The 15,422-nt window shown below is 43.3% G+C and overlaps 1 protein-coding gene across 3 annotated transcripts in view; it reads right to left on the bottom strand.

Annotated features, from left to right (window-relative positions):
• Window positions 1-15,422, bottom strand: part of Adam23 (ADAM metallopeptidase domain 23) — a 161,999-nt gene that overhangs the window by 23,115 nt on the left and 123,462 nt on the right. For all 3 annotated transcript variants that reach the window (XM_075952037.1, XM_075952038.1, XM_075952039.1), the window contains exons 19-23: window positions 8,755-8,805; window positions 7,982-8,045; window positions 5,963-6,068; window positions 4,639-4,758; window positions 2,503-2,671 (exon numbers count right to left, since the gene is read on the bottom strand). In XM_075952037.1, coding sequence (XP_075808152.1) covers window positions 2,503-2,671; window positions 4,639-4,758; window positions 5,963-6,068; window positions 7,982-8,045; window positions 8,755-8,805 — 510 coding nt within the window. The remainder of the gene's footprint in view (window positions 1-2,502; window positions 2,672-4,638; window positions 4,759-5,962; window positions 6,069-7,981; window positions 8,046-8,754; window positions 8,806-15,422) is intronic.

The following is a 15,422-nucleotide window of genomic DNA, read 5'->3' as shown; positions in this document are numbered from 1 at the left end:
TAGTCGTGATGACTTACATACACAAATGTCTAATAAAGGAGACTTTTTCCCAAAGCAAACATTTCTAGAAACATCCGTGAAAAACATACATGTTTAATTCACTAAGTTAACAGTCCCGGGGTTCAAAAGACACTTCCAAGGGGCTATCCTTGAGATAAAAGGCCGAGAGGCACAGTGATAGCACACTGCGTGACCTCACCACGCCTAGCTCATTTGGTGGCACTTTGCTTGCTGGATAAGCACTGTCCCCCTCCATCTGTGGAGCCACTCTTTCCTAGCAGAAGCCTCCATCAAGCCGCAAATGGCATGGACTTCCAATTTACATGAATCAAATAAAACCCTCTGCAAACTAGAAAGAAAGGTGCTTAGACCCTTTTATCATTAGAAATGATCAAATCAAATGCCAAAGCTTTTAAATCTCAGGTACTGTGGTATATGATTATGATTATTAAGACTGAACTTTGCTTTTTAAAAGATGGCAAAAATGAGAGAGAAAAAAAAAGCAAAAAGGAGCTTTTATGTCTCATTTTTTTTAGAGCAATAACTAAAATGCTTAAAAAGTCTGCCTGGTGATTTTATTTTCCATAGCAATTTTGCTGAACACTCATTATGTGTCAGGTTCTTATGCTAAGAACTTTATAAAAAACTTCTCATTTCTCCTCACACCAGCACCTAAGGGTCGGGAAAGGGTAAGTACCACACCTACCCAGACCTCTAAGATGCCAAGAAGTAGAGCCAGGATTTAAATCCACAACCCTCCCTAACCCCTGAATCCATGTTCTTAAGTCACCAGATGAGATGGCTGACTTCAGTGTCATGACGGGCATGAGGAGGGCACACCTTTGGGGGCATCTCTGAGTGCGTGTCCAGAAGGATTAGCTGTAGGGTAAAGGCCCAGCCTGAGCGTGGGCCACTGTGTCACCCCATGGAATGGGGTCCTGGACTGAATAAAAATGGGGGACCTGTGTTCTCCGTTCTTGCTTTCTGACTTGACGAGAGTGCAGAATAAGCTTTGGGTGTCTGCCCTTCATATAACGCTGGACCGTGGCCTTTAAACCATGACCCAAGCCACCCTCTGCTCTCTGAAATCGTTTATGTCAGGTATTCAGTCACATCAGCCAGCTGCTACACGGCCTCCCTGTGAGCGTGCTCAGCCAAGCATCACCACAAGAGGGGCTTCGTGAGCCTGTCCACCTGACTCTGCCTCTGCTCAGCCTCACCTGCCTATCTCTCAACGTTGGGTTTTTCTGACCTTCATTCCAGACCCCCCCTTTTTTTATTATTGCTCTATTTCTTTGCCCCCATTTTTCTGATTTCTGAAGTCTATATAAATTTTGAAACGCTTTAATTTCACTAAGTCCAATATAAATCACTGTTATAATTTAAGTACTATTATTATCATTATTAAACTTCGGTTTTTCCAGGAAAGGCAACATTCTCAAACACTTTAGACACAGAATTAAAGCTATGCACAGGTTTCAATATGGACAGCGTCATTTTCCAGGGGTGGGGGTTGGGGGGGATGAGGACAGCCCAAGCATAACTGGACATCTTTAGAAGTCTGGAACCATCTGTGACAGGTTCTCCTGTCAGTGTGACCCGAGATGAAAGTCAATCACTAATATGACTTATCTTGTTTTGTGCTATTAAAAAATACGGACACAGAGCCTCCAGTCCCTTAGCAACCACATTGATTTTCTCCCAACTTCTAAGATGTCATGATGGCTAATTTCGTGTGCTAAGTTAACTGGGCTGTGGGGTGCCCAATTGAGCATCGTTTCTGGATGTGTCCATGAAAGCATTTCCAGACGAGAGCAACATCTGAATGGGTGAAATCCGCGGAGCTGATTGCACTACCAACAGGCACTGAGCAGAGCTCACAAAGAGGAGGAAATGGAGTTCAACCTCTTTCCTTCCTTCATCTTCTCCAGCCCTAAACCTCGGGTGTGCACCCTCGGCTCATGTCAGCAGACTCAGAATGAATCATACCAAGAATGGACAAGATCTCCATTTGATAAGCAGCAACAGTGGGACATCACAGCCTCCATAATCATGTGATAATATTCATAATAAATCTTCTTAGACAGATAGAGGATAGATACATAAATAGGTGAGCAGATAGAAGATTTATGGCATTTTTCTACAGACTATTGACTAACATAGATGTCCAGTTACATTTGGGGAACATGGTCAAAACAAATAATCAATAATGATATGAGAAATAACAAAATAAAATCAAATTAATTTATAAATAATGACTTTAGCAGATAAAGCTACTGAGAAAATGACGACAGTTGGGGAATAGAATTTGTCCACTGCCTCAGTAAGAAATGACTGTCCTGAGCCGGGCGATGGTGGCACACGCCTTTAATCCCAGCACTCGGGAGGCAGAGGCAGGCGGATCTCTGTGAGTTCGAGACCAGCCTGGTCTACAGAGCTAGTTCCAGGACCTGTCACTGTGAGCTGAGGAAGAGTCAAACTGTGACACGGATGTCTACTTACCCCATGGCCTGAACAGACTTTGCCCTTGGAGTCAAGTGGGCAGCTGCTCATATTCAGGGCTTGAATCTGTAGGCACTTCCGGTCTAAGCACATCATGGATGGACCACATGGAGTCCCATCTTCTACGTAGCCCACATCTGTATTGTCATCTAAAACCACATGAGCACCACTGGAAGCAGAGAGAGACCCACATGAACATAGACACCACACCCACAGTCCTGTGCCAGCGCCTACAAGACTCGCCATTCACGAAACAGAGGAGACTGTTACAACTCACAGCGTTGTTCAAGACTATCTCTGCTTCCCACCTAAGAAGAGCGCCAGAAAGAAGCTACCTTTTATCATCAATAAATAGCAGACATCCCCAGGAAAAACTATTATTGGCAGGAAGCCTTCTGACTCTTCCATTGTTTCCAATATTAAGGCTAAATGAAGGCATTCGTGTAAAAAGAGAAGAAGAAATGCTTGGTTCTCCAAGGCGTTGTAGGGAAAGGCAGGATGGGAGGGAAATAAGGGCAAGCAGAAACGGCAAAATAAGGCATTTGAAAATTGTTATTACCCCCAAGGGATTTAGCTATCACAATTAAAAAGATAAAGCTGGACAAAGTCTTCTTTACTAATGTATCCTTCTTATGTTTCAAAGTGAGGGGCAGTTAGAGTTTGAATGATAATTAATGGCACAATTACTACCAGAGAGTCTTGCTGAATAGTCTACAAATATGGCAGCTTGCAATATAACCATCTAATTTAAGAAGGTTATTAAAAAACATGTGAGAATGTATACATAGAAAGAGGGCTTGTGTACGTGGAGGGTACTAAATATAATACCACAGATTATTCCATGGACGAGCTTACTGTCTAAGGCCTCATTAGAATTACCTCAGAGTCATTTAGCAAGATGGAAAAATAGCAGTTATCTGATCAAGACATTATCCAATTGTGCATAATTACTCTTCGATAATTTCCAATAATCATTCACTCCTAGAAAAAAAAAATGGTTTCGGAGTCTCAGGAAAGTGAAGGGGTAGATGCTATGTAGGAGGTGTGGGGGGTATTTTTTCTAACATCAATAAACTATATTTTAATAACTATTTTCTTTATGTGATTTGGTGCCTGTTAGGTCGTCATCTAAACCAGACACACGCAACATAAAATACAGAGTAAAAAATAAAACACACAGTGTTCAAAGAGTGTTACACTCCTGTGCTCCAAAGATTTATCCAGAGGTAAAATGAGCCCAGGTTGAGTGTTCCTAACCCAAAACTCTCTGAAATGTTCCAAAATCTGAGTACTGGCAGGATGCCATGATTGGAAAAGTCCAGCTAAAACACAGCCGCACTTAAAATGCAGGGACAGCGAAGGTACTGGGTAAAAACCACTGCTCAAAATAAGAAATCTAAATGGCCAATAATTACAAGAAAGCCCAACATGATTCAGGGAAGTGCGATTCAAAGTGCAGTAAGATGCCATCTCAATTTACTTAATGCAGCCTCCATAAAAAAATTACAAACACCGGCTAGAGTAAAGAGAAAAAAGAAATTGATTATAGTAAGAGTGGGTGTACAGCCTTCAACAAAACAGAATGGGGGTTCTTTAAAATACTAGGTAGCTCGACCTTGTGTTTACCGCGGCATTATCACAAACGCCAGGCGGCAGAATCAACCAACCTATCAGCAGAAATGGACGTAGGAGATACGGTGCATACAGAGCAGACTCCCACTTAGCCATGGAGAAGAATGGCTGTCATTTTTAGAATGTATGGGAACTACATTGCACACTGAAAGACAGGTGCGACACGCCGTCTCACACATGGATGAACTTGTAAATGTTCTCTGAGCAGTGGAGCAGTGAAGAGTAGGGTCAGAGACTATGCAGTGTGGGGTAGACATAGTGGATCCATCCTGTAGCCCTGTGTGGAGGGATTCAGTAAGCTCTGTTAACATACACGGTTACTATGCTAATAAAACAGATGCAGAACCATAAAAATTTCCTTCAGTCTGTAGTGTAAGGTACAAATGAAACATAAGTAAACTCCATCCTTAGTCCTGGGTTTCATCCTTGGGATAAAACGTTAGATTGTTGATGTTTCCAAATTTTGCTTGTTTGAAACTGTGATCAGTTCGCCCGACATGTTACCTGCAGTCAATCACTCTGCCTTGATGGTAGAAGGACGTCGGGATGATCTCTCCTTGAAGCTGACCAATCCTCGGCGCTCGGGTAAGATTGGTGCAGAGTAAAAATCCACAGAACACGTCACTGCATGGGTTTCAGAAGGCAGAAGACAGGAAGAGTCTGGCTCAAAACCCACAGGCCTCACTGCATGTCCATTAGCCCTCTCATTGTGTGGCTCTGGGAAGCAAACCCCACAGCCTTGCAGATGCCAGGCAGGCAGTTACTGTTGAGCCCGATCATCTCCACTCCTGAAATCTCTCGGCACTCTCTCCACTGCGGAATAAAAGCCCTCGGGCCCTCTAACTTAGCTAGGACCCTCCTTGAGCAGGGGACAGCTTCACTCATGAAGTGCGCACCCTTGAAAAGAAAGGCCGAGGATGTTCTCAGCCAGAAGCAGCACTCCTGTCCCTACATCCACGGTCCTACACACCCCTCCTCTCCACTCCAAACTGACGACAGCACAGCCAGATCGGAGGGCTCGAAGGATGGCACTTGCAGACAACAGGAGACAGATGATCAACCTGTGAATGTGTGCTTTCTACATCTTGCAACCATGGGTTCACGAGTGCAAGAATTTAAAAGTCAACATAATAAAGATGGCACAGCGGAAGGGAAGACATCCTCCAGATCTTTGGTGGCGTTATTAAATGACTCACCTGCTGCTGTGAGGACACTTCCACCTCCAGCCTAAGCTGCTCATAAACAATGACTCATACAGGATGACGGCACGCAGTGAAGTGCCACATCACCAGAAAGGAAACCTGTGTGGAAATGAGCTACATTCCACTCATAACGCGAGAAAGGCAAACTAAAGCCGTGCCAAGATAGCTGTCCACAGACACAAGAACTGATACAGTTTAAAAAAAAATCTGATAAGATGAAGTATTGGCGAAAGCAGCATATATTCTGGAGGGGTTTCCTAGAGCACAAACGTTTTTAGGAAACAACTGATATCATCTGCTGACAATGAAAACATGCATCCGTGACCTAGCAACCGGCTCGCTAGGTACATGCCCTAGAGAGACGGACGTGATTTACACGGGGCTGTATGGACAAGAATGTCCACAGCTGTATAGTTCATGTTTTCCTCTTCTTTTCACATTTATCTACTTAAAAAATACGGGAGTGGTGGATGCAATGTATAATTCATCTTCTGTCAGTTTCATACAGGTACGTTGCAACCATTGCATCCACAGCTCCCTATTTTCTGTCCACTTTGTGCTTGCCTCAGCCTGGGAGTGCGGTTGCTATGCTCCAGCGGTTGCTATGCCCCAGGGTGCTCACTCACTGTTTGCTGCATTGGATCCACCGGTCTCCATCTTTGCCACAGTTGCCCTTCTCAGTGCCTTCCGTGTTCAGCTTCTCATAGCAGAACTTGTCTGACCCTGCAGCCTCTACCAGAGATGGGTGAGAGAAGAAAACACATTTTACTTCTCTGGGCTACTCACACTCAGTGGGCTGCCACAAAGTGTCCGTCAACTAACTGCCTCTCGGAAACAGGCAGAGAAGGGACTCTTGATTGCCAGCTCCTACGGTGAAAACATTCAAGGGCTGACTTCAAGCCGTGGATGTGCCGTTCCCTGGCTTATCAAAACCTCCAAAATTCAGCTGCTTTTGTGGGCTAGCGCAAAACTGCTCCAGCACGGCACTGTCTGGGGTATGAGAACTCTCTGGCCAGATCTCGCTGGCGAGTTTAAAGGTGACCAGTGAGGAAAATCACTAACAGCAACAAGAACACCACCACACACAGTAAACGAATATGTATTCTTAATCCTGTTTCATTTTAGCATGTGTGTGGGGGGGTGTCTATGGGTGTCATGCTTAAATGTACAGTTGTATACCATGTGCATACAGTGTCAGATGAGGCCAGAAGAGGGCATCAGATCCCCTGGAAATGGAGTTAGTGACAGCTGTTAGACACCATGTTAGTGCTGGGACATGTGGAAGAGCAACCAGTGCTCTTAACCACCGAGCCATCTCTCCAACCTTCTTAATCCTATTTTATGTTAATATTCGGAGATGCATTTAAAAGCCTCAGCCGCTGAGGTTGTTTAGGCTAACAGCCTCGCTCTTTAACCAAGCTGGCCTTGAGCTACTAGTCACTGTCCTGACTCAACATCCCAAACGCTAAGATTGCAGTGTGAGCCATTGTGCCTGGCTCTGCTGATTGATTTTTATATCAACTCTTGAATTTTGATATTTAAATTTTAGGAAGACGTTATGTCCTTATTATCTACGTGAAGCACCGAGTACAAACCTTACGTGTGAATGACACCTGCCAAACACTGAAATCACTCACAGGACCTCTTTTGTGCACTTTCTTCCAGATGGAAGATCCAGCCTCAGCCAGCTGGGGAGTCTCAGTTCTCGTCCTTCCAATCCTGATCAGTTTTTATCAACTTGACACAAACTAGAGGCAGCTCCAAAGAGGAGAGTTCAATTGAAAAACTGCCCCCATCAGACTGGCCTGTAAGCAAGTGGAGGGGCATTTTCTTGCTCAATGCTGGGCAGGTGCTTTTGGGTTTGTAAGGAAGCAGGCTGAGCCAGTCTTAAGGAGCAAGCCTGTAAGCAGCGCTCCTCTATGGTATCTGCTTTAGTTCCTTCCTCCAGCTTCCTGCCTTGAGTCCCAGATCAAACTTCACTCAGTATGACTGGGACACACAAGCCAAATAAATCTTTTCCTCCCCAAGATGATTCTTCTCAGTGTTTTTTTTTTTTTTATCAGAAAGCAAAGTAAGGCAATTCTTATACAGCTCTCCTGAACTGAACAGTTCTGAGTCACTGCCAATGTCAGCCAGAGACCTGTGTATTCACATTCAGGTAAGGTGTCAGAGATTTGTCACCATGGTCCTGTCTGCTCCTAGGGAAATTCCTGCATGTCATCACTTTAACCGGGACAGTGAATGACAACAAATCAACATCAACAAGAAACAAAACCAAGTCCGCTCCTCTCCCCAGGCAAACCAGCAGGGCACACAGTAAGCCATGCGATTGTGTGAGTGGTCAGATAACGGCTGGGTTACGCACTGTGGCATGCAGCCTTGCGGCCACAGGTAGCTGTAACATCCCATAACGGCCAAGGCCAACGAAAGACACTTTGGTTCGCATGGCAAGATCTCACTTGGGTATCTGTTTGCCATAGTTTTTGCTGTGTCATCATCATTCTTTGAGGTTGACTGGGAACTGAACCAAAAGCCTCTCATGAATTCTTCCACAGCACTCCGTGCTGGGAGTCTCTGTCCCAGGCTGGAAGACAGAGCTGTGAAGAGGACACTGTATGGCCACCAGGCAGGAGGATGCCACCTACTTGTTCCCCAGATGTACTGACACTGGTTGTCCCTTGTCTTGCACTCCCCATTGTAGCAGCGACCCTGAGAGAAAAAGCAGGTATGTTGTGAGTCACAGGTCACAGGGCCATTTCCCCCAAAACTCTGAGTACAAGGTCCCTCTCTGGGGGAGTCACACAAAGTTCTCTTCATTCCATCCTCAAGTATTTTCACAGTGGCCAATAAGAAACACAAACATTTTAAAGAAGTGTAAGATACACTATATTAATTTTTTTTGTTTTTCGAGACAGGGTTTCTCTGTGGTTTTGGAGCCTATCCTGGAACTATATTAAAATTTAAGAGCTCAGGGTACATTTAATAGAACAGCTCTTTAAATGTAAAATAATTCTTGTAACTTAAATTTTTATGGGGAACAAAAACTTGTACCATTCTGCAAATGATACCAAAATGACTTTTAGCCACTCTTCTATGTGAATGGTTGGGGATATAGTACTGACTTGAGAAAAGTCTCATAGAAGATTGTCGTCTTTTTGCTAAATAGGCTGAAATTATTTAAGGATGGTCACAACCCAGCAAATTGGAGCCCCAGTTTCTGCAGCCATGACATTTCTTTCTCTTTTCCTTCAAGCTGGACAATTTGTCACTGATCAAACATATGTGATATTTAGACGAAATAAAGCTAATATAAAGCAGCACCCCACTTCCCTCTAAAGTTACACTTATCAAAAAGGGGGAAGAAATAGCACTAATCCTTTTGAAATTACACTGAAATCTTACTTAGAGCCTAGCATACCTGATTTTGATTGCAGGCATAGCCATCTTGTTTATGGAGATTTGGTGGGCACTGAAAAAAATATTATCATTTTAGTTGATGTACAGCATATAAAATACTTTCAGAAAAATATGTTTAATATAATAATGAGAGGAAAAGTAAATATACAATTAGGAACATTTAGAAAAGCACATAAAACTCCATTAATGGGTTATTTAATTTAATTATATCATTACTAAAATGAATAAAGTCCATGCAGTTAATCATTTTTACGGTTCTCTATTTACCAGGAGATGGGCAGATAATAAATAACGTTCACTTGTCAAGGAGTTACAAGCAGAAGGGGCTAAAATGGGCGGCGAAGGGAATGAATCGGCTTGCTGCACAGGAGTGGACACATTAAGAACTAATTTGTAGGACCTTTTGCAGCTTCTTGTAAACGTCAAATCCGCATGTGAAATGGGACATGTGCCTATGGGACACTTTACAGAAACAGGAGAAACAGGCTCGAACCACGGTGCCACCAACATAAGTGCTGTACCGCTGCGGCAGCTCTGACCTCTCACACCGGACGTGGACTAGAATGATCTATGGGGAAGTAGGGGTATTTGGGTTGTGTTTTAGCCAAATTATCTATCACACCATTTTCAAGTGCACTTCATTTTCCCCAACAGGTATCCAGGATAAGTGATGTCACACTTTTACGGAAAGGCAGGTGCCACCGTGTTGAAAGAGTTTGGACAAGGACTTCAAAACATAGTGAGACACACTGAGGTCCTCTTGCTCCCCACTTTCGCAGAAAGGGGCTTTTTAACCTAACAGTGTCTCCGGCCTCAATCCAGAGCCTCCATCCTTCTTCATCTGTATCCCCCTACTTGTCTTTTTGTCTCTCACACAACATCCTCAGATTCACTTCAAAACATCAGCTCTTTTCCTCAACTTCTACCATTTAATCCCAGGTTAGGCTGCCACGATTAGAACCTGGACTGTAATCTCCAACGGATGCCTCCCTGCTTGCACCCGCTTCCCTGTACTGATCCCAGAGAGATCCCTTAAAACATAGACACTAAACCATGTTGGTAGCCTGCTCAAAAGTTTTCAATAGCTCTCAAGTTCCACGTGATCTGCTCCTTCCATCCATAGCCCATTATTTCCCTGACCCCATTCCCAACTATCTCAACAGTTGATGTGACTCTGTGTGCTAAGCCAGGCATGCTGCCAGCCCACTGCCCGATCACTGCAGGGCTCACTCCATCTCTTCCTTAGGGGGTTGGCTCAAATATCACCCTCCCCAAAAGCCTCCTCTAACCACGGTCTTTAAAGTGGCAGCGCCCTCCCAGGCTGGCATTCTCTGTTCCCCATTGCCTACATTTTCCTTCTCCACCACATCTGCCACCAACTGACCAACCATGCATTTCCCCTGTTTGCTCACTTTTGTTCCCATAGCTACATGGGCTCCATGCAGGCAGGATTTTCTGTTTGGTTTCCTGCTGCACAAAGCAACATCAGGATGTGGTGGGTGCTCAATTACTACTAGCTGACCAAGAAAATGAATGGATACCCCATAGTGGTAAAATGGAGTTCTTTAATGTAGCACACATGGGGCTGTGCACTGAGCTTGCCACAGAAAGATGAAGGACTCATGCAGCGTTCCCGGGGAGCTACCACACACTATAGGACATGTTGCAATAAAATGGCAATTTGATATCTTCCTAAAGGCTGGAGCCCCTTACGGTTTCATTCACCACAGCTTTTCCCTCGGCCTGGTGCTGAGTATCTCAGGGATGCATTGATTGACACTAGAGCAAACTTTACAAAAGCAGAGATTTCTGTGGCCTCTTCTATCTCTCTGAATTCTCTCAGAATACAATCATCATCTCATTAATCAGCTTTCATAAATTATTCACTTACCCTCAAACCAGTACACAACTGTAAATAGAAATGGGGGGGAGGCTTTTCTAGAATAGGCATGTCACTCTTATGATGTCTTGAAAGGAAAAGAAAGGAAAGGAAAGAAAAGGAAGGGAAGGGAAGGGAAGAGAAGGGAAAGGGAAGGGAAGAGGAGAGGAAGGAAGAGAGGAGAGGAGAGGAGAGGAGAGGAGAGGAGAGGAGAGGAGAGGAGAGGAGAGGAGAGGAGAGGAGGAAAAAGGAAGATTGTTTACTGGAAAAAATGTCCTCATTATAACTGTCACAGCTACAAGTGAGCCAATTTCTAATCCATCTGTTTTTAGTTGAGGCTAAGAAAAGACAGTTGTTAGACAGGTGTGGCAGGGCACACCTGCTGCGGTGGTCTGAATGAGAAGGGCACCATGGGTACATGTATTTGAATTCTTGGTCCCCATTGCTAAGTTTGGCTTTTATAAGTCAAGGCCCTGTCACAGTGATAGTAATTGAGACAGTCGGGAGGCAGCAATGGAATGCTCATGGCTAACCTGAACTGCAAAATAACATCTTACCTCGAACAAACAGACAAACAACACAAACAAAAAAAAAATCACTAAAGGCAGTTGCTCATCACTGAAATGTTTAACAGGGAACCCTGTTCTTCTCACATCCTCTAAGGGTGTTCAGAACATGAGCAAATCTGGACACTTTCTTCCCGGAGTAAATCTGGGGAATCTGACCACCACTGCACCCCTGGCCCACCTGGGACGCCATGCAGCAAGCTTCACCTGAAGCATTTCAACGGTGCTTATTTTAAATCGTGGAATACCCCCACTGATTACTGGTGCTTGCAAGGAGGGACCAAGTCCACAGCTTTCAAATATCTCTGCTATGCCACTGTATTGTTTGCCAAGAATTTCTTTCAGTTGCTCGAGTATTGATTATTCTGTCATAAACTGTGCAGTGAAAAATAAACAAGGGGTTCAACATAGCTCTAAATGAGGTGCTGCCATCAAATCCCTCCCCTCAGAGCTCAGGAAAATCAACAGAAAAGAAGGCAGGAGTTGGGGAGACAGGGGCTGGAGGACACCAGGAAAACAAGGCCCCCTAACAACTGAGCAAAGCTCACATGAACTCAGAGGCTGAAGCAGCAAGCACAGGGCCTACACGGGTCTGCACCAGGTCCTCTGTGTGTAGATTGCAGCTTTCAGCTTTGCGCTGCTGCAGGATGCCTACACAAGTGAGCAGGTGGCCTCCGATGTTGTGTCTCCTGGAGCTCTTTTAGTTTCTTCTTGGCTTGGATTGTTCAATATGATGGTTTTTGTTTCATCTTATTCTATTTTATTTTGTTATGTTTTAAAACAAAGAAAAAGGAATTCAGAGATACAAGTAAATGTGAATATAAAAATGAATTAAAAACATGGCATCAAAAAGATAAGGGTATATCATTGTTTCTCATGGTTCTCAGGGATTTGATGGAGGAGGGTCATCTGTCTATGTGTTACTTTCATTGGATAATAAAGAGACTGCCTTGGCCTTTTGATAGGGCAGAAAATTAGGTGAGCAGAGGAGACAGAACAGAAGGCTGGGAAGAAGGGAAGTGAGGTCAGATCTCATGGAGCCAGCCACCAGGTCAGACATACTGAATCTTTCCCGGTAAGCCACCAACCTTGTGGTGCTACACAGATTATTAGAAATGGGTTAATCAAGATGTGAGAATTAGCCAAATAAGAAGCTACAGATAACAGGCCAGGCAGTACTTAAATGAATACAATTTGCGTGTTGTTATTTTGGGTGTAAGGCTAGCCGTGAGGAAGCCAGGAGGGATGTAAAGCAGGCCTGCTCGCCCCATCACTACAGGGATTGGTTCTCAGGGATGCAAAGGTTCTATTTTCATAAAAACTCTGAGTATCAACAAATTTAAAATTCTTTGTCCCTTACAAAACAGAAAAAAATATTATGGCTTTTATGTCCTTCTACTTCATCTACCTACTTTGGGCTCATTCTGATGATCAGATTTTAAAATTACTAAAAAAATAGCATTCTATTCCAATGTGCCACTCACTGAAAGATTAATTTAGCAGTACAATTTTCACCACCAAAAATAAAAGAGATAAAAAGAAAAACAATTGCATTTCTTAGACAATAAAATAGGTTGAACAAAGAGGCCCTATTTTATTCTACTTGTGTGTAGAGGTGTGTGTATAGTGTATCAGTACAAGTGTAAATTGTGGTGTGTGTGTGTGTGTGCGTGCATGTATGCACACATGTGCTTACGTATGTGCACACTGGGCTCCATGTGTGCCTGTGAAAATCAGAGGTTGATATTGGGTATCTTCTTACCATACTTCACATGTATGTTTTGAGACAGGACCTCTCACTTCACCTGGAACTCACCATTACCTAAACTAGCTGCTAAGGTATTCTCCTGTGTCTGCCTCCCGTGCTGAGATTACAGGCATGTGCCACTCCTTCTGGCTTTCATGAAGATGCTGGAGATGCAAACCCATGCTCTCAGGCTTGCATGGGAAGCCCTTTATTGACTGAATCACTAGCCAGCCCCAATATCCTCATTGCAAAATCCTTATTTCCAGCACACTCTGTGGCAATTCAGGAATTAAAGATTGAAATTGAAACCTGTACCTCTAAAAAGACTGAAGGTGATAGCCAAGGGAATATATTGCAGTTGTAAAAAATGATAGTATTCTATAAAACTAACAACAAAGTCAAATTCTATGTCAGGATAGTTAGACTTGTGAAAGACAGAATCCACAGTTCTTGTACTCTGTCATTACACAAAGGAGTCTGCTAACACATCTATATATGAGAGATAGAGGTGTAAGAAGGACACACACATAAAAAGAGTCAGGACATATTTCCATTTGCTATATATAATTAACAGAGCCACAGGTAATAATATGAAGACCTTTTTAAAGGTTAGCTAGCATATTTTCTTTCTCTCTTCCCATGTTCCCTTTGAGCAAATAAAACTCAGTACAGTGTCAATTCTCTGCTCCCCCACCACTGGAATGATTGACTGATACGTTGGCAAATAATAATTAGACATTCTGAGCCAGAAAGTGTAATATGGTTAGGAAACAAGCATTGCCCACCGCCTTGCCAGGCTGTGGAAGGGCTGGCCTCTGCAGAAAGTCACCCTGGAGCCAACTGTGTCAGTAACCTGTTACTACAATCCGAACCAGGATCTATTAAGAGACACATGTGGTCCTTGTATTAAGGTATGGTTATCTCTAGCTGGTCATTTTCATTTTTTATAGTATGAACTTTTGACATCAAATTGTTCTATATTCGTTGTGATCCCAGTGGAAGCCACTGTATCTTACAGCGGTTAAGTCCAGTCCTCGGACTTAACCTAAAGAGATAACCCTACTTGAGAGATAGTCCTACAAATACATAGAGGTCTTCCATACTGACAAAACAATGAAAAAACAGAAAATCTAATTGGTTACCTCTGGATAACAATCAAATGATATATTTGCATCACGTGACAATAAAACAACACGATAGCACAGGAGAGCCTTGGGAAGACAAATCAGAAAGAAAATGAAGGTCAAACGAGACCTCAGGTCCTTTCTGGGGCGCACAGGCCCTGCTGGCCAGAACCCTGATATTCTTTTTTAAATTGTTTTTATTGGGCTATCTATTTTTCTCTGTTTCCCTCCCTTCCTCCCCCCCTCCCCCATCTACTCTTTCCCATGGTCCCCATGCTCAGGAGATCATGTCTTTTTCTATTTCCCATGTAGATTATGTATGTTTCTCTTAGGGTCCTCATTGTTGTCCAGGTTCTCTGGGGTTGTGAACTGTAGGCTGGATTTCTTTGCTTTCTATCTAAAATCCACTTATGAGTGAGTATATATGATATTTGTCTTTCTGGGTCTGGGCTACCTCACTCAATATGATGTTTTCTAAATTCATCCATTTGCCTGCCAATTTCTTGATGTCATTCTTTTTTTTCCTGCTGTGTGGTACTCCATTGTGTAAATGTACTATAATTTCTTTATCCATTCTTTGGTCGAAGGGCATTTAGGTTGTTTCCAGTTTCTAGCTATGACAAACAGTGCTGCTATGAACATAGTTGAGTACATGTCCTTGTGGTATGATTGAGCATCCTTTGGGTATATACCCAAAAGTGGTATTGCTGGGTATTGAGGTAGGTTGTTTCCTAATTTTCTGAAAATTCACCATACTGATTTCCAAAGTGGTTGTACCAGTTTGCACTTCCACCAGCCATAGAGGAGTGTTCCTTTTACCCCACATCCTCTCCAGCATAAGCAGTCATCAATGTTTTTGATCTTGGCCATTCTGACAGGTGTAAAATGGAATCTTGAAGTTGTTTTGATGTGCATTTCTCTATGGCTAAGGATGCTGAGCATTTTCATTGGTTTGCAATTTTCTTTCTTAGTAATGTCTTTGTGTGGTTTTGATATCAGGTAATTGTAGCCTCAAAAAAAGATTTTGGCAATGTACCTTCAATTTCTATTGTGTGGAATAATTTGAGGAGGTAACAGTTCTCTGAAAATCTTGTAGAATTCTGTGCTGAAATCATCTGGTCCTGGGCTTCTTTTGGTTGGGAGACTTTTGATGACTGTTTGATGTGGGACTCCCCTTTGTGTGCTGTGATGACCATTAATGAATAAAGAAAACTGCCTTGACTTGTTGATAGGGCAGAACTTAGATAGGTGGGGAAGACAGAACTGAATGCTGGGAGTAAGGAGGTGGAGTCAGAGAGGAGCCATGGAGCCCCACCAGAGACAGAACTTTAGCCAGTAAGCCACAGCCACATG

Source organism: Microtus pennsylvanicus, chromosome 17 (assembly GCF_037038515.1).
Source record: "Microtus pennsylvanicus isolate mMicPen1 chromosome 17, mMicPen1.hap1, whole genome shotgun sequence".
Lineage (NCBI taxonomy): Eukaryota > Metazoa > Chordata > Mammalia > Rodentia > Cricetidae > Microtus > Microtus pennsylvanicus.
This window is presented reverse-complemented; position numbering and strand designations above follow the sequence as displayed.